Below are 24,771 nucleotides of genomic sequence, written 5' to 3'. Positions count from 1 at the left end.
TTTTAAAACTTTAAAACTTTAAATTTAAATTAATTAAAATTTTAAGTTTAGTTATATACTAATATTAATTAATTAAATTAATTATTATTATAGTCTGTCTCTCTCTCTCTCTCTCTCTCTCTCTCTCTCTCTCTCTCTCTCTCTCTTTCTCTTAATGAATAGATATTTAATGTATATAAATATTTAATTTATTGATATTCTTCATCGGTTTAATATATTTTTACCTAAAAATTCAACTAAAATTTGCGATTAAATTAAACGAATTAAATTAAATTATTTACGTATAGTGTTGTAATATCTGTGTTCAAACGATAATATCATAATACAGCAAAAGAGTTGAGCAAGCTATTACATACTGAGTCTTATGTTACATGCGAGATAGAGTCAAATTACGTGATCTCACTTTTATAAAGTGAAATAATCTGATTTTATATTAGTAAAATTGCTTGCTCGTACTTGGCGCGATGTTCATATGAAATAATATCGAATTAATGATAATATATTTAGAAATCGATCTATTATCTGTGCACATTTTTCGCAATATTAATTGAGTATCACATAATGAAATAAAAAATTCATTTTTTTATTAATGATAAAAAGACAATAAGAATCTCTTGGTATTGCAAATTGAGAAGTGTCCTGAAAGCTAGGTATCCTAGTCATTAGATTGCAATTGAATTACATATTTATAACTTTGTTTAATTAAACAATATTAAAGTCCGGATTAGAATTATTTAATCAATTAAAAAAATTAACCGTTATTTCTGAGTACGAAGAACAAAAAGAAATTACTTTTGTAATCTAAAATATTAAAAATATATACATCACACAATTCAAGATAGAATTACCAAAAATATGAAAATTTATTTCATAGATTATTCATAAATTCTATTATTAAATCTGAATATTTATATAAAATTTGAGCATATCGTATAGATTTAAATGTTATTTAATTTTTCTATTTGCCTTGATCTTTATTCTGTAAATTCATTATATAATACTTATTTGCAAATTTGATGAAACTGTCGTAAATTAAATCACATTTTTTATATATACTTATTATTAAAAGTGTAATACATATTTGTACAATATTTTATTTAGATCCACTTTATTCATTTAAAAATATTGTTTACTTAAAATTGCTACAAAACATTAGTTATTGCGCTACATAAGCTATTATAAGCTAAATTATTTATTGTTTTGTTTTAGTTTGTTGTAGTTGATTTCAAATATTTACGACAATGATTTTTTGCTTGATATCGTCAAAACATCCGACGATGCTAATTTGTTTTGTAATCGAAATTACTAACGTGTTAATATCATCGTTCGCATTTCGCTTGCTGAAATGCAACTTTATTTTCGAAACAGGGAATAATGTGCTTTCAGCGATACAGCGGTCAGTTACGTTTAAAGATTTTGTTTTCTGCTGGAAACCGCTAATTGATAAAGCCTCATCGTCTTATCTGTTTGTCATGGAAAGTACACACAGAACGAAATTTTGTTGAAATATTAAAAAATTTAGAAACAATTCTAAAAATAATCTTGTTAGACCAACAATATAATTATGAAAATTAAAACATGAAAAACAATGCAAAATATTTGTATATATTCTAACCAACAGTTCGAACATCTTACATAATTATTTTGATAGTCTGACAAAATTATTTTCAAATCTGTATTCAGCTAAATTTTTAGATACTGCAGCAAAATTATTCTTTCCGTGCAGGATTGGCAGGAAATCATTAGAAAGGATGGGTTTTATAGTTTATTCAAAAGCTCATCACCGTTTCCTTTCTATAATTTCTTGGAAGATTCGAGTAACATCTTTTTTTACTCACGGCCAAGTACCGGATCGTCTCCGCCTGCGCGTCTCTGGTTCTCCGTTACGATTCTCTAGCAAAAGTCTTCCTGCGCTATCATTTTCGTTTCCAGCAATGGCGCCCTTACATTCAGCTAGGCATCTCCAATTGAGCAATTCGCTCACACTTCGTCTGCGCGGTTTTTCCTTCACCATTTCCATCATCCGAAACTCCTTTAGTTTTGTCACGTTTTACTTCTTGTCGATTAAGATTGTCCAATTTTACTTCCACACCACCGCATGCTCCAAGTTATAATCAAATGCTTTTGCATTATTCCCTTTGTCTAATAAATATCCAGAAACCAGCATTGGCAATTCCCTTCCAACAGTGTCGCTGCATGAACGTTGCGATTAGTATTGATTTTAAATAACGATCTCACATCCTCCCATTGCGTGTCACTTTCGAATACAAATTACACGCTTTCCTTTTTTCGCAATAATAATCGCTCTTAGCATTTGAGGATCATCTTTCAGGATGGATGGACTTGTGGTTCGCGCATACGGCGAGAAAACCAGCCTGATCAATCAACCGTAGTAATTCTTGGTAACGTACGCAGTATCGTCTTTACTTCACTTATTGTATAACACATGCAAATATGTTATATTCAAGGACATAACTACTTGTGATTCTGATCATACTTCGTGCACATTGTATATACATGGACTTTAGTAATGATTGTTTTAGGTTTTATATTAGAATTAGTAAGTCGCCTTGAACTTTGGTCTTATTGAATCTTTGGTCTCACCGAAAGACTTTCGAAAGAATGTCTCACAGGCTTCGTTCTTGTTTCGCATTAACGTGTATTTGCGACCTACTTCCTTGCACAACCACAGGAAATTTCACTTGCCGATGGACGAGGTAGCCGATAATGAGTCCCTGTTCGCGTCACGTTCAACTTTTTATCTTATCTGGTTAGTATCAGATGCACTGGTTAAACTTTCAATTTATAAAATTTATTCGCGATTATTCTGCAAAACTTAATGTAGTGCCTAATGTAATGCTTGTAGATATACATCTATAAATGTAATAATCTTCGTGGATGTTTAGATATTTTTTTTAGCAATACTATTTTAAAAAATATTTCATATATATTTTTTTTAAAACGATTGACGGCACTACATTGTCAAAATCTTGTTTCACGAAGATTGCTGACTTCGACTATGATTACGTTTCACCACTAATATATCTTTATTTAAACAAAATATACGAATACACATTTATACTAATTTTGAGATTAATTTCTCTTTGATAATTCGTAGAAGAAACATCATATCGAAGAGAAAAGTGATCTAATATTACTCGTTAATGGGAACGATGAAACGAGGTCTCAAAGTTGGCATACACAACGCGCAACAACTACGATCGACGACCGCTGAAGGTTTACTGAGAAGCGATTTTACCGGCTGTAGCCGGCCGAGAGACAGTTAAGGCTTTCTAACTCGCGTTTCTTTCCCCACCATCATATGCCCTCGTTATCGTCATGCTCGTAATATAAAAAAATTTACGAAAGGGTCGGGAGTTCGAATGATTTGATAATTCAACATTCAATATGAAATTGATTGAAGAACGTATATCTTTGTGAGTATATTAAACATTTTGTTATTTTTATTATCTTTTATTAATCTTCATTATTTAAAAAATTAAAATTGTTAGATAGGTTTTTTTATAATTAGTCGTTTTGTAAGAGAAAAATGCATTCAAAGAAAAAAATGTAGCGATGGTAACTATAATGACAATTACAAATTTTAAATGTAGAGTTTATATATATATATATATATATATATATATATATACACACATATATATTATATAAACACACACATACATATAATAAACTATATTTTATAGTTATATACATATTGCAAATAAGCTATGTTATAGTTATTGCAACCATACAATAATTGCGCATTTAGTTGCACATTAACTCTATCCATAAAACTTATATAATTGTCAGCTTTATAATTTTTAATATGATATTTTTCTCTGAGTGTAACCTTTCATTTTTTAAATAATTATATTTAATTATATTTAATTAATAAATTTTGATGAAAAAGAAAAACTATATTCCTTAAGCTTCTCTTTCGGCAATTGTAATAATATTTCGTTGACTAAGGAAATTTTTATGTTTCGTTGTTTCCAGTCAATGAAAGCAATAACGGCTTAGATAAGCAAGATGAATTCGAAGTGTAGGAGATATTATATTGCTAAAACACTGTTTTCACCATAATGATGTCTCATTTCTATTTATTTTATTTTCTTTCTAATAAATTTCTTACTAAAAATAGTTTCATTTGTCTCGATTTGTTTTTATTATGTCGTACATCGTACTTTTCTCAGCATGTTCAGCCATATTCCTCTTGAAGCATGACTATATTGAATAATATATGATGTTTAAATATCTGTAACCATGGCGAGTTTTTATATCATGCGACGATGTATAGCTAACTTTCGCTTGTAATAATTTAGCCTCTAGTAATCCAAACGAAAACTCTCTTTGGAGAAAAAGTCTCTAAAATATCGGATGCGATCGTTTATTTCAATAGACAACAGAGAACTATACTTAATAAATTTTTCTTCAAATATTTTTATTGTTTAAATCTACAGTAACAGAAGTCATTGCAATTATATGGCTATTAAAATGATTTATAAAAATTAGACATACAGATGTCCCTCAAATTGGTCGTCACTTTAGATATAACCCCAAGCAGAATAACAAGTCATTATGATGTCAAAATAATGTCAAAATGACTCTAAAATGATCATTAAAAGTCATTTTTCAATCATTTTCGATTCATTTTAATGTCATTTTGACATTATCGTAACTTGTTGTTCTGCTTGGGGTTCAATTCTTCTGTACGACGAATCAATTCAATGACTTCTTAATGCTGATAATAGTCTATAACTTAATAAATACCAGCTAACATTAACATTACATTAATGTTATAATTTCCTACTCAACAATATATAAACTGTCATATAATATATATAATATTTATGTTATTAAGTGAGAAATCATAATATTGTATGTGTATGTGATATTATCATTAGTTGATGTTTATTGAAAGAAAATTAGATATTAATTGCACTTTATTTATAATTTAAAATACAAATACAAAATACATATTTTTCGCTTCAAAATACATATTTTTAAAAAATTTCTTATGCGACAGAGAAATGTTACATTTGATATTTCATATATTTTCATTCTTTTACTATATTTTTAAATATTACTACATGTATTATATTTTCTATAGAGAAATATTTTTATAGAGAAATGTATTTTCTATTTTATCTTTAAGATTAAAAAATTTTTTTCAAATATTGAAAGTAATTTTTGACAAATAATATTATAATTTATAATTGTGTCAAAATGAATATTCTTACTCACTACAGATTTGTAATATATCAGGTGCGATGGTGGTGTAATGGTTAGCATAGTTGCCTTCCAAGCAGTTGATCCGGGTTCGATTCCCGGCCATCGCACAAAACATTTATTTTTTGAAAAATTTTTTTATTGCAATTAAAACATTTTTTAATTAAAACATTCAGATAAATATGAATAGATTTGAATAAGTCAATAGCCTACATTGATTCTATATATAATTACAACATTTTAAATACATCGTTATATATTATATGTATTCACAGTTATCTTATCTATCAAACACTATAATAAAATGTTATAAATTTAAAAGTTGTGCATTATTTCAATATAACAGATGTATTGACAGTTATAATTATAAGTTCAATTAGATAAAATATGATCTGATAAGTTTATAAAAATATTTAGTATGACTGACATATATCCTTTGAAGAATACCCGGCAATTCGGAGAGCACTGCTGGTGTAGTGGCATCATGCAAGATTCCCATTCTTGCGACCCGGGTTCGATTCCCGGGCAGTGCAAATTTACTTTTTTTTTATAATTTTTTGTGAAATTAAGAAGAATCGATGTAGAAAATCATTTTTCTATTAATTAATCTCTATGTTTTTAATATCTCGTATATTGATTATACTATTGACAATATTGATAATGATGCATGACACATTAAGTTATTATCAATTTGAATGTGAACTTTTTTGAAGAAATTAATCTAGAAAAAGCTATCTTTTATCTCGATAATTATACAATGATAATAATCTATTCATATTAATTACCGATGATTTATTCATTCGGTAAAATTATTCTTTATAACATAATAAACTATAAAATTATATTTAAAAAAAAGATATCAAAAGATATCATCAAAATTATGTATTATAAATCTTTACAATTTCCAAATGAGATAAGCATTGTGTAAAATCATTGTGTAATCAAATACTATGCCAAAATTATTCAAAAATTATTGTATCATATTTTTCTGAAAAACAAATAAAGAAAAAGATATATTTGAACTTAAAAAAAATTTTTAGAAAGAATCTGTATTCATTCTCATTTTTTATCGATAAATGTTGTATATAACTTGCATTATAACACGTAAGTACTATAAAATTCCTAAAATATATGCACGCATTTATTAATAAAAGTGGAATAAGTACGGATCAAGATATATATATATATATATGATCAAAGTATATATTCTAATATATTTATTGAATGAATATTTGATGGTAATTTCTGTTTGTTTATTATAAACGTAATGTTTAAATAAAATTACGTTTATACTGAAAGTAAACATGTGATACGATAATAGGCACGTGAGACTATGTATGACTTATAATAATTAATTTGTATAATAAGAATATTTTTATAAAAGGGGCGCATTTACGATACCTGATAGTAGAATGGATAAGAGATTTTCTCGTACGCATCACCACTTGGAAAAGGATACTTCTACTACGTAGCATTACTATATAATTGGCATCACTATACTGAAGATGAATTTCCAACGTTTCCATTCCTCAACGTGCACGGTACATCAAAGAAGTAAAGAAAAATTCTCACGATAAGGGGAACCTCAGTGATAACCCAATCTTACTGAAGAGAACAAATCGATCGCGTGGTAATACTTATGTCAGGCATGACGTGATTGGTCTAAGATACCGACATTAATCTCAGGAATTCATTAGAAGAACAGCTGATGCCTAGATAACATTCGGTTTTACTAGTTTTATTAGTTTCTAGAAGTCGAGAATAAATGGGGAGTTTGAGATAGAAATGATGTATAATTAATTGGATGTGCGTATTTGCAAGACAATGCAACCATTATCATCGAGATATTTAAGGACGGAGTAATGTTATATTTACAAAACGATGAGATATTTTAATTCCGGTCGTGTATCAGCACACGCCACGCGTCATAGATACAATATTGGCATATGCTACCGCTGTGAAGACAATGAAATACGTTCAGATATTTGAAGTCTGTATGTTCAAATGCCACGCCTGAATAGATTCATGTTTTTCAGAACGATAATTATGCCTGCATAATTATGTTAGATACTTGATTTTTTATAGTAAATGTAAAATCATAACGTCAATAATCTACAAATTGTTATATATTTAACTTTTACAATAAAAAATAAAATACAGAAAAAGAAGAATGATTTTATTTAAATATCTAAATTTAATTAGATCTGAACATAATTTGGTTAAATTATTAAAATAATTATATAGGACGCTCAAACTAGTTGCTAGAATATTAAAACTTTTTACAGCATTGCTTCATTATGTTCAATTTTCTACAAAATTATTTTAATGATCAAAGTTATTTTAATGTACAAAATGATTTTCAGATCTATATTTAGCTAAAAATTATAGTTATTTTGGTAAAATCGTTTGTGCGATAATAAACTCGGTGCAGCCGCAATGAAGTTTCGCGAAGCAATTTATGATTGACATTAATAAGGTCAAGATCGTGATAATTATTATTATTTTCAAAGAATAAATAATAAATTTATTGTTTTTAATTATCTGTAAAATATATTTTTACTTTTTACTAGATAAATTTATTTTTATCGAGTTGTCACATACACAGATGATTAAACAAACAGAAGAATCTTTGACTGAATATAAACGAAGTGCAAAGTGCGAAGAGCGACATTAAATATTCTCGTGCACATTAAGTCAAATATATATATATAGAGCATAATAAATTGTGCAACAACGTGCAAATTATCATAGAGCATATAATAAGCTTTCAAAGAGTATTTATATCTAATAGCTCGATATAAGGAGGTCATACATATAAAGAGCAATGTATAAAGAATAGCTGAAAAACATCTGTAGAAATAAAACTTTAGGCCATAAAAAGTTCTAAAAAGAATGGCACATTTTGCCACTTCTTTACAATTGTAAAGGCTAAGAAAGGCTGAGACTTCAAGAAATTGATTGTTAATTTCAATTCTCAATTATTATTACCTGCTTCTAAATAATGATAAGTTACTAACAATTTATGTACGTAATAGTAAATGATCCTGAATTAATCAAATGAGTGCTTTGAATTCGCTTTGCGTGCCAAATTGTTCACATGATTAAATAACATCACAGGAAACGACATAGCTCTACGAAGATACGATTGTAGCAACGAAACAACAATGTTTAACAGAGAAAGGAAAATGTTCATGCGGGTTGTGACAGTGGCGCTAGCTACGATTCACATTGAACACATTGTATAAAACTGTATTACCTTCGCGGTTCCACCATCTCAGCGTGATCGACTGTTAACTCGGACTGCACATTGCTTCAAGATAAAAATGCACTATTAAAATTTGCCAGTAGTAATGTAAATAGTTGCACATTTATGTTTTGCAATATAATATAATACAATATCATAGGACTAGCGAAAAAATCGAATTTCGAAAAAGATTTCATCTAGTTAGACACATTAGTGAAAAATTCTCATAATATTTAATATTAAAAAATTTTTAATATTAAAAAAAATATTTTGTCATATATTTTATATTTATAAAGATTTTTAAAAAGGCACTTTGAATATCTTCAAAATCATCTCCCTTTTTTTTTGAGATTATAAGTTTTTTTTGAAAATTATAGAATGAAAGATTTTAGAGATCTTAAAATATTTCAGGATTCACATATATGAAAAACTTTAAAAAAAATTAGACTTTTTCAGTATTTCTAAAAAGTGTTCCAATTCTTATAAAGAAGTTCTTATAAAGAAGATTTAAAACATTTTTCTAAAAAGTAATAAAATTAACAGAATTTTTGAAAATTTTGTAAATTAAATTTTAAAAAATTATATAAAGAATTCTAAGAAAAATTTTCATCAAAATATCTTATTATGTATTTCTATTGTTTACGTCGAATAAAAAAAGCAATCAGCATGAGTGACTTTAAAAGAGAAACGTATTGTTAAACTGTGTGGAAAGGTCCGTTTATAGCCTTGACACGAATCTCCTTTTATATTTTTTCGAGCGTATCGAATGCTCGTGAGATATTAATGTATCCAATTGTAAACGAAATATTTAGCTCCAATGAAATATGGTCGAAGTTATGTAAAATATCGTGTTTATATAGGGATATTTAAAAAGAAAAATTATAGTAGTATATTTAATAATAGTATATAATAATAATTTAATAATAATAGTAATAATAGTAGTATATTTAGATATTGAATTCGGATTAATTGTTTTACTAACAAAATGGGTTTCATTAACTCATTTCACAAACTTATTATATCGATTATTATCAACAATTAATTTAATGCACGTTGAACAAAAATCGGATATGCGTCCTTGACTTTTAATCTAAATAGAGCTATCAGTTTTACTGCCTCATTTTAATATTAATCTATCACTCTGAGCATTCCATAATTAACTGACATAGAAATTTAAGATTTTGCACGATGTACTTCCTCAGATTTCAAATAAACGGAAGCTTGTGGCGTTGTAGAAAACTGCACACGCGTCGCATGAATTATTCACGATTCAAAAGATCATATGATGATTAACAGATTTATCTGAGTGCTGTCAATATTTTTTTAAAACTGTGCATGCTATTAGTCAATAAATAACCTTCTTGAAAACAAATTACATTTGTAAAAATAATTATATTTAAATTTACATAAATACAAATCACTTAAAATACATACTCGATTGAAACTCGAGAGGTATCCAACAGAGGTCAAGGGTGATCTTACCTGAAGGTTTGCTGTTTGTCATGCATTTTAGATACAGCAGTCTTTTCTGTTGTATTCTCGCTCAGTTCCACATCCGCGATCGCCTTCGCTAGCTGAAGATTCTTCTCGTCCATTTTTCTTTTGCTTACTAATCACAAACTGGCAAAAATAGCGGCGAAAATTGTGTAACTCCTCGATGACACCTACGATCGCGTGAACTACACCGAGAGATGTCTCGTAGCGTACTGAAAGGGCTCTCTGTCGCCGACAGAGTTAACCTGAGCGCCTCCACCATTTGTCGGTTCGAATATTTAACTCCATCGTTCTATGTTATCCATCGTTTTTATTTTCTCTCGTCATCATTATTTTCTCTCTGTATCTAATTACGATATTCGCAATTTTCGATTATTGTTGTATAATAATTCTCATGATGAACAGAACTAGTCTTATAATAGATAGGTTCTGGCTTTAGTGTATTATTGGAGTTGCAGGCTTTTTGAATGGTCCCCATGATTCCCGCTCGTCTACAAACACATTGACAGTATGTGTAGGAGCGTTCAATAGAGTTGTGACGTCATGTCGCGGTCAATAACAGAGCATAGACACGGTTTTTTAAATATGTATATTTACATTTCCTGTAAGACTGATGACATTGATTGATGCTTAATTTTTGTAACTTCAATGTGTGTTTATTGAAGAAATAATATTTGTTCCTCGCTTATTTTGTTTTACGATTATTGCATTTATATAATGCATTATATTTATTTATATTTTTAGTGTATATTATCTCTCCTTTTTATGTAAATAAAAGAAATTTATTTAATCAAAACTGTTCAGAAGATAATAGCGGTATCTAAATATGTCGAAATAGTAGTTACAGATGGCATGACGTGCTTCTAGAATTTGTTCTTGAACAATTCTTGAGATGTCGAATTCAGCACACCAGATGTCGTGGATACTCAAGTTGGAAGACTTCAATTATGAATGCGGACAAAATCGATTTAGATTCCAAAATTGTGTTCCAAAATTCACTCCCAGTGCTGAAAATGTATAGTATACATGACGTAAATTGTAGATTTTTAGCGGTAGTGAATTTTAGAATACAGCTCTAGTTTTGCTTTTATGTACAAAACCGTATTTACCGTATTTGTGCGTTGTATAATTAAACAGTGGCAACTATAAAGATGACGATTATATATACAAATTTTATGTGTAGAATTAATATATATATAATTATATAAATAAATGTGAATAGTTGAATAAATTATTTTACAATTGCAATAAAATGACTTTTAATTCTACATATAAAACTGTGCTAATTGCTATCATTGTGTTCTTTTTCTGAATACAAAAACACCAATAATAATTTTACTAAAATTGTCGCATGTGATCAGTAACATTAAAATTAATTATGCAGATTCTTCGGTGACTTAATTGAAGAAACGCCGAAATTTCTTTTAATTATAACAATCGCACCTGTTTTAAAACATTTGCTTGAGAAATTTATTCAATTTAGGCTACAAAATTAAAAAAATGAAAAGAGATTCAACTATAAATTGTTTTCTTAACCAAATACTTGCTATGATTGAATCACCATGCATTTCTTCGCAGCGATCTAGTTTACAATTAGATAGACTCGATCGATTGACGACTCGATCAAGTGCCGCAATACTCACTCCGCGTCTGCTTAAGAAGTTGAACAGTTTATCATGCTGGTACGCCAGTGGCTATCAAGGCCACTCGATATTACTCGTGTTTCTTGTGAACTGCTAAGTCATACGGAATAACCCACGCATAAGCTCAATATTTCAACGAGAAATTTATGATCTATTATGATCATCAATCGACAATTTCTTTTTTAAATAATTGTTGACCTTTACCAATCAAACGTTATTCAATCACGTTTGATTGTTCGCATAGATCTTTTCTCATAAGATTCCCCTTATGTTACATCTCGCATCCGAAACGGTTTCTTATCATGGTAATAATGTGCAGACCGTTCTGCTCGTTACGTTATAAAACCGTTTTAAGATTGCAGTGTCCTCTCTATAACCGTCATCTGTGAGAGATGTTCTATTATAACTACCATGAAATATTAATCTTTACTTTAATATGGATCACATTTTTAAAAAAGATTAATATGTTCCAGTCCGTTAAAACGAGTAACATTTATTTTAATATCATTATGCTTTCAATTTATCATATAATTATATTTTATGTAGAATAATTTTTTATATAATCGCAATCTGTTGTTATACTCCTTTATACTCTATTCTCTATTGTAACTAGATCCTTGAAATATTAATTTTTGTTTCAACGTGAATCATATTTGAAGAAGAGATATGTATTTTCCAATCTATTAAAAAAACAAGTAACATTTATTTTAACATATTTATATTATTAATCTATTGATTAAATAGGATTAATTATTATTTAATCATTCATTACATTTTATTAATTTAATAATTTATATAATCGCTTTGTTCGTCAAAATAAAAAAAGTCTTCCAGCTCAGCTCAATTCTTGTATTTGATAAAGACATGTTATTCATGATGTATGACCGCGTCATCGTCATCGCGATTGATCTCTTAGACAAAGAGAATCGACACCAACAGATTATTGTTCACGAATATTGCCGACATTTAAATGTTCACCTAACAATCGCTGCGGCATTGATGTTACTCTTAACGAACTTGAAACTGCGATGACTCGCGTTGACTTTTCATTATGTGCGCAAGAATACGTCGCGACCGACGTATTCTTTCAATCCTTCGTAAAACCTTTCGTTTCCTTGTCGATAGTGATCTCGCCTTTCGTTTCTTTGCGCGCACCAAGCCAGCCCACGCGCCGTCAGCGGTAAATCGAGTCAGACTCGTCAAATTACAAAGCATGATACGCAATCATCTCTTTCTATATGCGATAAATTAATTTTGTGTACGATCGCGTTCAAAAAATCGCATTGAAATTAATGAGCTACATGTCATTGTTGCGACGCACATTAAATCTGCTCCAAATAAGCGACGGCGACGCAATATGCTGGACGAATTACGATGTAGCGCAGGTGCGTGTATTTTCTGAGCGTGCACCTATGTATTACGTACAGATTCCAACTCACGTAACTGTGCTGCACATATGGATTATAATAAATACGTTACATTAAAGTTGCATCAGGTGTATAGTCTCTGCAAAAAGTGACTGGAATTGAAAATTTATACACTTTCCATATAAAAATAAATGCTATACACATAAAATACAGTTCATTAAAATTTTATTGAACTGTCAATATATTTGTATTTAGCAATACAATTTTACAATTTAAATGAAAATTTTCTTTTTATCTTAATTACATCCCAGTAAAGATGTAAAAAAACTATATTTTTTATTTCGAAGAAAAGTATTAATAATTCGAAGTAAAAAACCTAGGTTTTTTTACTGTAAATAAAGTATTTTTAACTAAATTACATAAAATTCATGATATTCGAATATATAATTATTTCAATGTAATTATTTGAACGACAGATATTTTATATTTAAAAACTAAATAAATGCTGTTATTAACAGCACATTAACTTTAAAAATAAGACATTATTTTGTATATTTTTTGGTTATCATCTCAATCCTATTGTTTGTGATGACTTCTCTCATATGCTCGTGGTGCGCATTGCGACTGATTGTCATATGAGACTTACTATTTAACGTCGATTCCAAACAAAAACGATTTTTGTTAAAGAAATTCTCTTGGCAAAGATACTCTCTCGGTGACTTGCCATTACCTACCGAGAGGAGCTATATGAGCGTTCGAAACATTTTTTGGTTCTGCCTGAGATCGAAACCCGCGATCTCTGGCATAGCAGTTTCGTGCATAACTGCTGCTACGCCACAATCGCATTCGAATATTGGTTACAATTGTATTCTATATTTTAATTATTTTGAAACAACATCCCAATATAATATTGATTCAAGAGTAATTAGAGATTCAACGAACGTTGTCTCATTAATTTAAATTTAGGATATATATATTTATAATCACAGTATACAATTTATTAATCATTGATATTTTAACTTTTGTAACTATTTTTTACACAGAAATCTTATGGATAAATGCAAAAACTCAAATAGCGTCGAAATTGTGAAATGGTAAAAAAATATCCGAGTAAAAAACTGTTAAAGGAAAAAAATCATTATTTCCTGTGTTTTTTATTCTAAAATTCTAGGACTTTTCCGTCGTTTACATCTCTACATCCCAGAAAATAAGCTCGTGTCCTTTATCATAATTTTGACATTAGAATGTCGTTAAGGATGTCATTATGTTGTCAAAATGATGGCAAGTAATGTCAACTTGATTATTAGGGCTATCCGACAAAATTTGACCTTCTTTTTGCAACATGAATCTATGTGATCTTGAAAATTATGTAATCTCCCTGTATATCATATTATATTTTATTAATCTCATATTGTTTTTTGATTTAGTATGATTCGATTCCTATTATTATATCCTAATATTATCAAATACAAAAGCATCTACTTTTCATTGCTTATAATGCAATATTAAGAATAATGTCTTTTTCAAAAAAAAGAAAAAAGCTATTTTTAAATTGCTATATCTTAAAAACAAAAAATTCTACCAAAATGAAACAAAATATATTTTAAAGTTAATATTTTTGCGTAAATTTATTAAAAATTATTGGCAAAGATACATCATAAAAAAACCACAAAATTAATATTTTTGTTCTCTTTAACGTCATTTTTCTTTAAAATGTTACGTGATAGTTAATTTTGAAATCCAACGATGTTCAGCAAATACAAAAATATATCGAAAATGATTATTGATACTCGTGAAAAATTATGTTGGACATTGTTATTTTTTGTGATACATACGAAATATTTACTTTTTATTGAAATAATTTTGTTCCAGATTCTAAATCATCCCGTCAAACATTTTATATTACCTTCAAATATAGTATAGAAAAATCTGTAATTTTTTTTACAATTTGTTCATTTTAAAACATATGTATAATACATCTTTAAATGAACAGCATCGATCTCACTCTTTGAATAAGTTGTTTTCTGTGATATCTGGACATTATCGCTGTCTTTCTCGACTGTTGATTTCTATAATATATTGGCTTATTAAAAACCGTGGATTTTTTTTCATAGACATGAACAGAGAAAGATTTAAAACATATATCTACATTTCTCTTCCGCCATTATGAGAAGTTAAAAATGAGAAGTTGAAATTTATCTCTCAAACAGGTTTTCCTATAATATAATTGGAACGACAGTTTCAATGAATTTTGATGAGAAACATTTATACAGAAGAAAAAAAGAGTTCGCATATATCTTAATTTAAAAATGACTTCGGTTATAACGAGTGAAAGTCTGCGATGTCTCTTCTTCGATGTGTAGCGGAATCGAAAGAGATATATATCCGATATCTTTTATTTCAGGGATTGGAAATCGATTGGCTGAAAAAAAAAGAAGAACTAAATTCTTTGCTCTTATTTTGGAAACTGTGGAGACAGCACGCGCTCACTGAAAGCGAATCGTTGATCCGCAACGCAATCTCGACGATTCTAATCCTCGCAAAACTCTCCGTCGGCTTTCCTCGTAAATTGATAGCTACCACTTTTACGTAAACATGCGGAACAAAAATTATATGCGTGCACGTACAGTAAGTGGGCGTTGATATAAACGCGCGAGCGACTTCGTACGTAAATAACCGAATGAATAAACATTGGAATAAAATATACCGATCGCCGTTATGTAAACGTGAATCTTAAATACACATGCCAGTATCGCAAACTTTGCAAGGACGCTTCATAGACTGAGATCAGAAATTGTTACTTCCATTCCAATAGAAAATATAAACGATCTTTGATGAAAAGGATAGAAGAATGCGTATATCTTTGTTAGAGATAAAAATTATAAAAATTCAGAAATTTTGAATCCAGTAAATCCAATATAAATTAACTTTTATCCCGGCCACAATTTTTTACTCGGAATTGTATTTTCTTTAGACACTTGATACCATATTATTGTTCCAGAATTTAGTTTTTAAACGATCTAAACAATTAAAATGTTACAATGACTGATAAGAGAAGAGGCGCAAAAAGTATTCTCCTCTTATAAAGCGATATTAAAATCATAGAAAGATAAATATGTTCCTTTCTTAGCCATGAATACACTTTGATTGGTATTTATAGTTCCGTTCTTATTTCCGTTCTTATTTCAAAAATTTTAAATCTTACTTCAAGCGTGTTTTAAAATATTAATACAGATCTGTGATTGGTTTACAATATTTTAAGACTGTATTTAAGGCGGTCTTAAATATAAGAATCAACTATCCTTAGATCCAGTTTCGAAAAAGAATTATATAAATGCAGATATTTCTACCTCGATATTTAAAGTTATAAAAATAAATTAAATAATACGAAAATAACATAGGTATACTTTCTAAATTCTTTGAAGTAGAACTTCACCCTAAAGACTGAAAATTAAGCCAGTTTTGGAGAAAATGACTTAATTTTTAATTTTTAAAAGATTTACTCTAAAAGTTTGATAGTAACAATTTTGTATCATTTTTGTTAATTTTGATGACAATTTTTTATCATAAAATTAGTTTTTTTATTCGATTTTCTATTTCGAAGTTAAAAGAACATATTTTTTTATCTCTAATGTTTATAAAAACTTTATTAAAAATGTTCTCTCTTTTTTATTTGGCAAGTTTCCGTTTTCTTACAAAATGCAAACGGATAAGAAAAATATTTTTCCGGAAGGTTGTGCAACAATCGCGATTCATAAATTTCTGACATTTTATCTAGAAAACATAATTAACACTGCTCTCATTTATGAGAATATCATACACAATCTCTACCTATTTGATCTTGCGAAAACTGGATAATTAGCGAATTTTCACAAATGAAGGCACGCTATGTGAAAAGGAAAGCGAAACTGGAAACAATTTCGAAAACACGCATGAAACACATCACTAATAAAATTGAAATGTCAATCATAATGTTTACTCATTGCCAAAAGCGTCAGAAATAATTTAAACAGCATAATTCGATCTCAGGAATTACATTAACATTTATATAAAATATGCAAATCTATTCTCTTTATTTCGCGAAAATCAGCATCGGGATACATCGCTAGAGAAAGGAGAGAAGGGAAACAATGATTTGCGTGGGTGAGCTTGGATGAAAAAGATATGAGCGTAAATAACCATAGGAAAAGAAACAGGCTAGGAATGCCGACGCATTCGTTGGTCACTACGACCCCGCCAGCTTTCTAACAACAATCACTTTTATGTAACGGCCATTATTCGTCCCTTTTTATTACAACAAAGGTAAATACAAAGACGCGCAACTTTCGCCGCGTAATTGCGCCGCGGACGGTACGCGATTCGTACATTTGACAAATATTTCGTGGGGTAATAAAAATCAGAATATATCGACGAGTAGTTACATATGGGGGATAACCTTTCGGAATTATCCGATGAGGGACTAGAAGACCTCTTTGGCGACCAACCCTTCGTACCGGGTGGCACTGATAAATGACATCGCGTTTGAATCTACTACAAAATATTATATGTATCTATATGTGATAACGGAGTCATTTCAATCACCCTGTAGACGGTCGTCGACTGCTGGCAACATTGCGATCGGGTCCTAACAGTATCCTGGAATTCTTTCAGAAATATGAGAAAAATGTTTAAATATTAATTGAAAAAATTTAATTTGCTCCATATATGTCAGTATGTAACAATTCAAATATGTAATATAAGTTAATATGTAACAGCAGTATAATTGATTTTATTGTAAACTTATAAAATTTTTTCAATCGATATTTAAAGAAAAATTAACTAACAATGACAAATCTAAACTTTATTACAAGAAGAACTCCAGAATATTTTCAGAATAATCTATACGCGAATAATAATTAATGAAGAATTATACAATTACTCTCGATCGCTCTGTCTCAAAATGATCCGCAATATTTTTATAATATAATCCTTATTTTCGGTTACATTACGTTCACAATTCCATATACATAACGCAAGAAAGTCGCATTTTTATACTAACGAAATACAAAAGTAATGGCTATCTTTCAAGCATATCTCGATGAAATCCCCAAAGAACACACAAAAGCCAACACAAAAAATCAAAAACATCAAAATGATTTTATTTTGATACTTAAAGTCAATAAACAGTCAAATTTTGTAACAAAAAAAATCGTCATTTTGATGTCAAAATATGTCATTTTGATTTTCTCTTGATTTGTGTGTCTTGGATAACTGTACAAAATTATTTTTCAAATATTGGTTACAAATAATTTTGTAGGACGAATCAATTTCGGCGACTCTATGTAATATAATTATTATATGCATGCTGAAAATTGTATATAATATAATTGTCAGGATGCATAATAATTATTGTTTAACAAATTAGAGAGTTTATAATTTCTTCATTGTTCAATCGCTATTAAAATAAAATTTGATAAATAACAAGATTTTCTTTCAAGGAAAGTCTTTTTTGTCAAACAATTTTTTTACAATTTTTTTATCTTATATCTTCTCTCAAAGTCAAACTCATTTTTTTATTTATTTTGTATGAAATTAGAACACATTTTTATTCTTACACATTGTGTGTTATCAATTATGAAAAGAAACGAGAAAGTGAGAGGAGTACTGTACGAGCGGAAATGATCGTTTCGATTCGAAATAAGCGGAAGTCGACTCTAGTCTGTACTCTGATTCTCAACGGAAATTCAAGAGATTTGACGAAGGGCGATCGCCCTAATGGCAAATATTACACATCAAAACACTCAACAAAGACTATCAGGAGACACGATAGTACCTCAGCGCTATACATAAATATATTTATATACATATAAATCATATAAATCGATAATAATTAGATATTTATTTACAATCGCAACGCGAGGACATAACAAAAGTTAAACTATAGCCTAAGAAAAAGAAAACATAGAACCAACAATTTCAGGTACAGAAATTAATCAATTATGTACAAATTTCACTTGTGATTATTGTAATTGGGGAAACGTCATAAACATTCGCGATACTTATTATATTCATTTCTTTGGATACTTAAACGAATGAGCTGTTGCCTGATTAAAATCCCGACGATCGAATTCAGGCTAATCGAAAAGTGAGCTCGGCGATCGGTTCGCGGTACGTATAGTTTGTATACATACAGGTGTTCAACATTGCGGCAATAGCTCGCGGTGAACGTAAATTACCGGTTTCTCCAATTCCCCCTCTCCCTTCGGCTCTCTTTCTTTTTCTATTTATCTATCTCTCTTTCTTTTTCCGTCACTCTCCTCATATCATGATCGGCCACGCTTGATCTCGCTGATACGCATAACTGCACGCAAGAAGTTATATGCTGATTATATATTTTTAAATGCAAACAAATTGTCTATGATCCAAAACGATATTTGTGTAACAAATAAAGATGAAATCTACTCTATCCTTTTTCAAAAAATGTTCTGAATTGGTATACACGAGAGATAAAGAATACGATCATCATAAAAATTTCTCACCTCTAAATTGGAGATCTGTTTTTTTTTTTAAGAATGTTGTGAACTGGTGTAAACCGATCCATAAAGATCGTCGAAAAACTTATTGCACCAGCGTACATTATTAGTTCAGAACATTCTTCGAAAAGGAAAATAGATTTCTAATTCTGAGATAAGAAATTTCTATGACGATTATATTCTTTATTTTCACTTTCGTAAGACACGCAGGTAAGTATCAGTATCTTCTTTTTCTTTTACTTTGATGGCCGATCGCGACAACCAGCAATTTGAGAGAATCAAGCACGGTTCGGGGCCTCGAGAGCGTGAAAATGAGCCTGCGCGCGCGGCGACTTTCTCTCGGCGCAAGTGTGACAATCATCGCCCACAAACAACAAAGTTGATTCTAATCTAAAGTGTTTGATAAACAATTAAATCGAGTTAGCTTTGCGTACCGGGAATGAGGATCATCGAGGAACTGATTGTCACCAAACAAGAGAAATTATAGGCTCTGATAAAGTAAATCAATAAATCGTAAATGCCTTTACGAGCGCAGGCTATTAGTGCATAAATAATTTATTCTATACAATATTGATAAAAGTATGTCGTTTCGATTCACGGATTGTCTTGAGAACATTTTAATTAGGCGAATATCTAAAAAATTAATTACTGTTATTAATAAGAGCCAGATAAAACATAAAATCATAATAAGATCAAAATAACATCAAATATAGGATCAGCAAAAGTTATAGAAAGTAACTTCGGAATGCACTCATGAATTCGACATTAACTTGTCACTAACTTTAACATGTGTCATCTTGAAATTGTGAAATTTAATATAATGTGCGATATGGAGCGATACAACATCAAACTACGCAAAAAAATTTTATGGAAATTTGCGGAATGTGATCAAAATTATATTCCGAAAACGTGATTATTTTAGATAGCAAAATCGTCCAACAGAGCACATCATCATCGCAGTGAAGAAATTCGAGGAATCGGTATAAGATATACAAAAATACCAATATGTGAACATCCAGTCCATCGCTGAGATTGAGCTGGTGATGTCAAAATGACATAAAAAATTTCATCAAGCGTATCAGAGTGCAAAAAGGGGGGTGGTCATTCGGCTATCCTGTTCAAATAATTTTGTCATAATCTACTAAAGATATTTTGTCGAATGAAAAAGGATTCTGTCAAAAATTGTGTGTTTTATTTAAGAAAAACTTTGTATAACTCTTGTCAAACTCTGCAGAAGTCATTTTAGGAAAAATCATAATGATGTTATTCGATACATTTTTTATTTTACAGTGAATTCTTGACATCTCTCTCTCTCTCTCTCTCTCTCTCTCTCTCTCTCTCTCTTATTGTGATTTTTTATTATGATATTTATTATGATTTTTCTTAAAATAACTTTCTTGATGTTTTGATTTTATTACGATTTTGTGTTCTATTTGAGAGGGACTTTCGCAAACTTTGATGATTTTAATATTTATTGATTTATCAGTCACGCGATAGAAACGGAAATCAGTCATGATTTTTGGGTTTTTATGTTATTTACCACAGTTTGTTCGATTGGAAAATATTTTCTAAAAATATTTTACACTAGCTACAAAAACCGACATAATTTATGAAAATTTATGCTGAGAGGAAGATATAAGAAATAATTGAGTAATTACTCCGTCTTTTTGAGTTCGCTACTTCATTTTCAATAAGACGTGAATTTGAGGATATATTAATTCTTAACTCTCTAATAATAAGATGAGGTTGGACTAACTCTAATAATAAGATGTGACTTCTATTTTACAACGCACATTTTACATTGTTAATAGAAGAACAGATTTTGTATTATATTATTTAACTTCTTTTACACATTTTGTATATTATATTTAAAAAATAAACAAAATATCAAAATATATCCAATTCTACTTTCCCTCATATTGAAAATCTTATTAGAGAGTTAAGCTCTGAAATGTCCTGAAAGAACGATTCACTAGTTGCATTCACTTTAAATAATGTTTCTTTCTCACGGAAGTGCTGATGCATGGTGCCTCGTATTTCGAACTCGGATCTTTCCATGTGTTTTTCGCGGGTGGATCGCTAAATCTCGTTTTCGCAAGATTCATCGCTTTCTGGCAAGCGTCTTGCTCTAGATCGCCTTCAAAAAATCGACACATTTCTCTTACAGGTAGAGCCCTGGCGCCTCGGTTGAGATCATGAAGAGACCGGGCGCGTTGTTTACCCTTGGGACTGGGCTTGCAAGATGTTCGACCAAGATCTTCCGTGCTTCTGGCCAGGCGACCGCCTAATCTCGAAAGAGATTCAAATAAAGTCAGCTTCTCCCGCACCGGCACGTATTTGTCTACCCTCTGACATCGCTCCAAAAGTTTGGCAACATCCTCTTCGCAAGGTGGTACCGTTAAGGCCGATGGAGAACTCGGGGATGCAATTGCCGGGCAATCCATGGATTTTTGGCAAGGCTGCGACAATTGACGGGGAATGGGAATTCTGGAAGACAGGAGAGCCAGCCGCTCTTTCCGTTCCCGAAGAGTTTCCACGTTAGCGATGGTGATACCGGTCATCAATTGCTGGACCTGCGGTAGCTGCGCCTTGTCACGAATGATTCTTCTCTCTCTGGCTCTACTTCTCCTTTCATTGATGTCCGGCCTGAGTATTCCAGGACTGTTGTTTCCACTTCTAGAACTATTATTGTTCCGTTTATCGTCCTCGTTTCGATAATTTTCCTCAGTAAACCTCACTGTGGAGATCTCGTTCGGTTTGAGCGGAGGTAATCGATCGATAATCGAATTCTCGTTTTGCTTTCGTATGTCGGTCGATGTAAGAAGTTCCTTTTTAAGCGAGCGGGTCGGATGAGCATCATCGTTATCGTTGACAGAACAAATCCTACTTCTGGTTCTACCGTAGATCTTCGGCAAGTTGTTGTTGTTTTCCTCGGCTCTTGCTTTCCGCCTTGCATCCTCTTCAAGGACTCGTCGACTTCTCGCTTCGTTTTCGCGTCTGCGCGCCTCTTTGTATCTCTGTATCCTCTGTTCTCTTGTTTCTGGTTCCGGTAAAGGGACGCTGCGGGAGTCCACTGTATCGCTCGACCGGCATATGCCACCCCAAGGGAGACTGTCGTCGCTACCCTCGCTGCTTTCGCTGCAACCCCACGCTCTGCTGACCGGTTGGTCCTTGTTGCTTATCACAGTGGGTATGCTTCGAAATTCTCCCAACAGGTCTTCGTCGCTCGAGTTACTACTGGACCAACCGCGTAATTCACTCCTTGCCCTCCTCCTGGAATCGTCAAGGATCGTCGTCGTGCACAACGCCATCTTCTCCGTCGGTGAATCGCTTGGCCAGCAACGTAATTCACTGCGAGATCGCCTTCTCGTCTCCGTCGGACTGTCTGGCAATGGAACCGGACCTCTCGGACAAATGGTCAATATCTCCAGGAAGTTCAAGCATCGTTGAGCGCGAAACGGCGTTTGTCGGACTAATTCGGCCGCAATCGCTCTGACCCAAGACCAATAGATCGGTTCCGTGTCAGCCTGAAAAAATAAATGATTGACATGCTCTATTTAAACAATTGTATAATTAAATATTTGAAATAATTAATAAGATAGTATTTTTTAAACATTGAAAAATAGTCAAATATAAGTAAAGAAGAGCCAAACTTAATATATGATCAAAACTAATTTGGCGCATAATAATATTTATAAATATGTAAATTTTAAATACATCTTTCAGTTATTTAAATTGCACATTGATTATTAACAATCATTAACGAACTTAACAATCATTTAATTATGATTAAGTTCTATTCTTCTTAGCTAAACTTTTTGCATGATTTATCTTTCCCGTTTTCCTTTTCACATTGAAAAAAAAGAAAAAAAGATGAACTGTGTGTGAGTGCGAGAAGTTCAGCTAAAAAAGAACAAATTTATCTTATTATTTCAATTTTAATTTACGATTGATTTTCAAATCTGATTAATCGGCGTTTAATTTAAATAAATAAAAGTTATATTTAAAATTTATATATATAAATAATATTAAACTAGATTTATAAGTCTTCATCATACTTGATTCTTCTTTTGTTATTTGATTTATTATTCATATAAATCTAAAATAATAAATCTCTGTCATTTTAGCTTATCAATAAAAATTAAAATAAAATTGAAAATTATTCTTTTTAAATTATGTAGAAAATATATAGTTCAAAAATACGTTTTTTTAAAATAAATGTTGCAATTTTCTTAAAGTATTTTAACATTATAAATCACATATTATAAATCACTATTGCTTATGTCATATAGTTATGATGCACAAAAAGATATATATGAAATTGTTTTAAAGAAAGCCTTGGCTTTTGAAAAAGTTATATGGCAATTAAAATTAATATCAAGACAATTAAAAATTAAATTGACTGATAATTCCGATAACAAAGTTTTTATAGTAGTAAGTAGGTAAAGTGGTTTAACATTATAGGCGAGAATGTAGGACCAGCAAAACATTGCCGATGATTATGAACATTCGGATTTCATATTCTCATACGGTAGATCTGGATGCTGCGTGGAGTAGTCGAACGAGTCTGTCTACCCGCAGAATCGACCGTGACACACGATTTCGCTGACCAGCGCGGCGATTCGAAAGTCGCCGGTTCGCTCGAGTGCACGAACGATGGACTCCGACAACGTGGAATTTGCTCGTTAACCACCGGCGGCGTGTCGATCATTACCATCCTCGACGGGAACAAATCTCTCTATCGCCTTGCTTGCCGAGGCCGGCCTTCGTACGTCAAGCGGCGCGTTCGACGACACTGGCCGATATCAGGCCTGTCTGGAAAAAAGCCGACAGGTTTGCCCGTTCGTTGTCTATCTCGAGGACAACATGGAAAACCTGCTTTCGATCGAAAACCATGACGCAGCATCGAGCTATGAACAAACGACAAGAGAAATACCGCGGCAAAATGGCACGAGAGTTCGGCCGTGTACTTGTATTCCTAGACAATGATGCTCATCGATCCGCAATTCTAATCACGGCACACGATCATCAATGGGCGTTCGCGTAGTCACTGCAATTGCCTCAATTAGCATCGTTAAATCGATTCAGCGTGAAAACGTCGGAACGTCCTATTACAATATTGAAGGATTCGTCCGATTGACTGGCCATGCGCTGGCAAGATAATCGTCCTTGGAACGAGTCCAAGGAGGTGAGGAACTTCTCCTCGGATACGAGAGCGCGCGATGGTGGGATTCCTTGACAATGGCAGGTCATGGGAGAACGGTACAATAATCTCCCAC

The 24,771-nt window shown here is 31.1% G+C and overlaps 2 protein-coding genes and 2 non-coding genes across 5 annotated transcripts in view; 2 read left to right on the top strand and 2 right to left on the bottom strand.

The window, feature by feature from the left end:
* The window catches only part of LOC105623826 (NAD kinase-like), a 29,591-nt gene extending 19,520 nt beyond the window's left edge, over window positions 1-10,071 (bottom strand). Inside the window, exons 1-2 of one of the 2 annotated variants that reach the window (XM_012205202.1) lie at window positions 9,959-10,071; window positions 8,489-8,542 (exon numbers count right to left, since the gene is read on the bottom strand). In XM_012205202.1, coding sequence (XP_012060592.1) covers window positions 8,489-8,542; window positions 9,959-10,071 — 167 coding nt within the window. Of the gene's footprint in view, window positions 1-1,838; window positions 2,024-8,488; window positions 8,543-9,958 lie in introns of those variants that run through there. The other variant, XM_012205201.1, reaches the window with a different exon arrangement.
* On the top strand, window positions 5,271-5,342 carry Trnag-ucc. The gene has a single exon. It is a non-coding gene; the product is annotated as a tRNA-Gly (tRNA).
* Trnag-ccc lies at window positions 5,695-5,765 on the top strand. Its single transcript has one exon. It is a non-coding gene; the product is annotated as a tRNA-Gly (tRNA).
* An 11,403-nt stretch (window positions 10,072-21,474) lies between the features above and the next one.
* Window positions 21,475-24,771, bottom strand: part of LOC105623825 — a 35,674-nt gene continuing 32,377 nt past the window's right edge. The window contains exon 3 of the mRNA XM_012205200.1: window positions 21,475-23,019. Within this exon, the coding sequence (XP_012060590.1) occupies window positions 21,475-23,019 (1,545 nt within the window). The remainder of the gene's footprint in view (window positions 23,020-24,771) is intronic.

The sequence above is a fragment of the Atta cephalotes genome (assembly GCF_000143395.1).
Source record: "Atta cephalotes unplaced genomic scaffold scaffold00065, whole genome shotgun sequence".
In the NCBI taxonomy this organism is placed as follows: Eukaryota; Metazoa; Arthropoda; class Insecta; order Hymenoptera; family Formicidae; genus Atta; species Atta cephalotes.
Note: the sequence above shows the minus strand (reverse complement) of the source record. Positions and strands in the feature narration are given on the sequence as shown.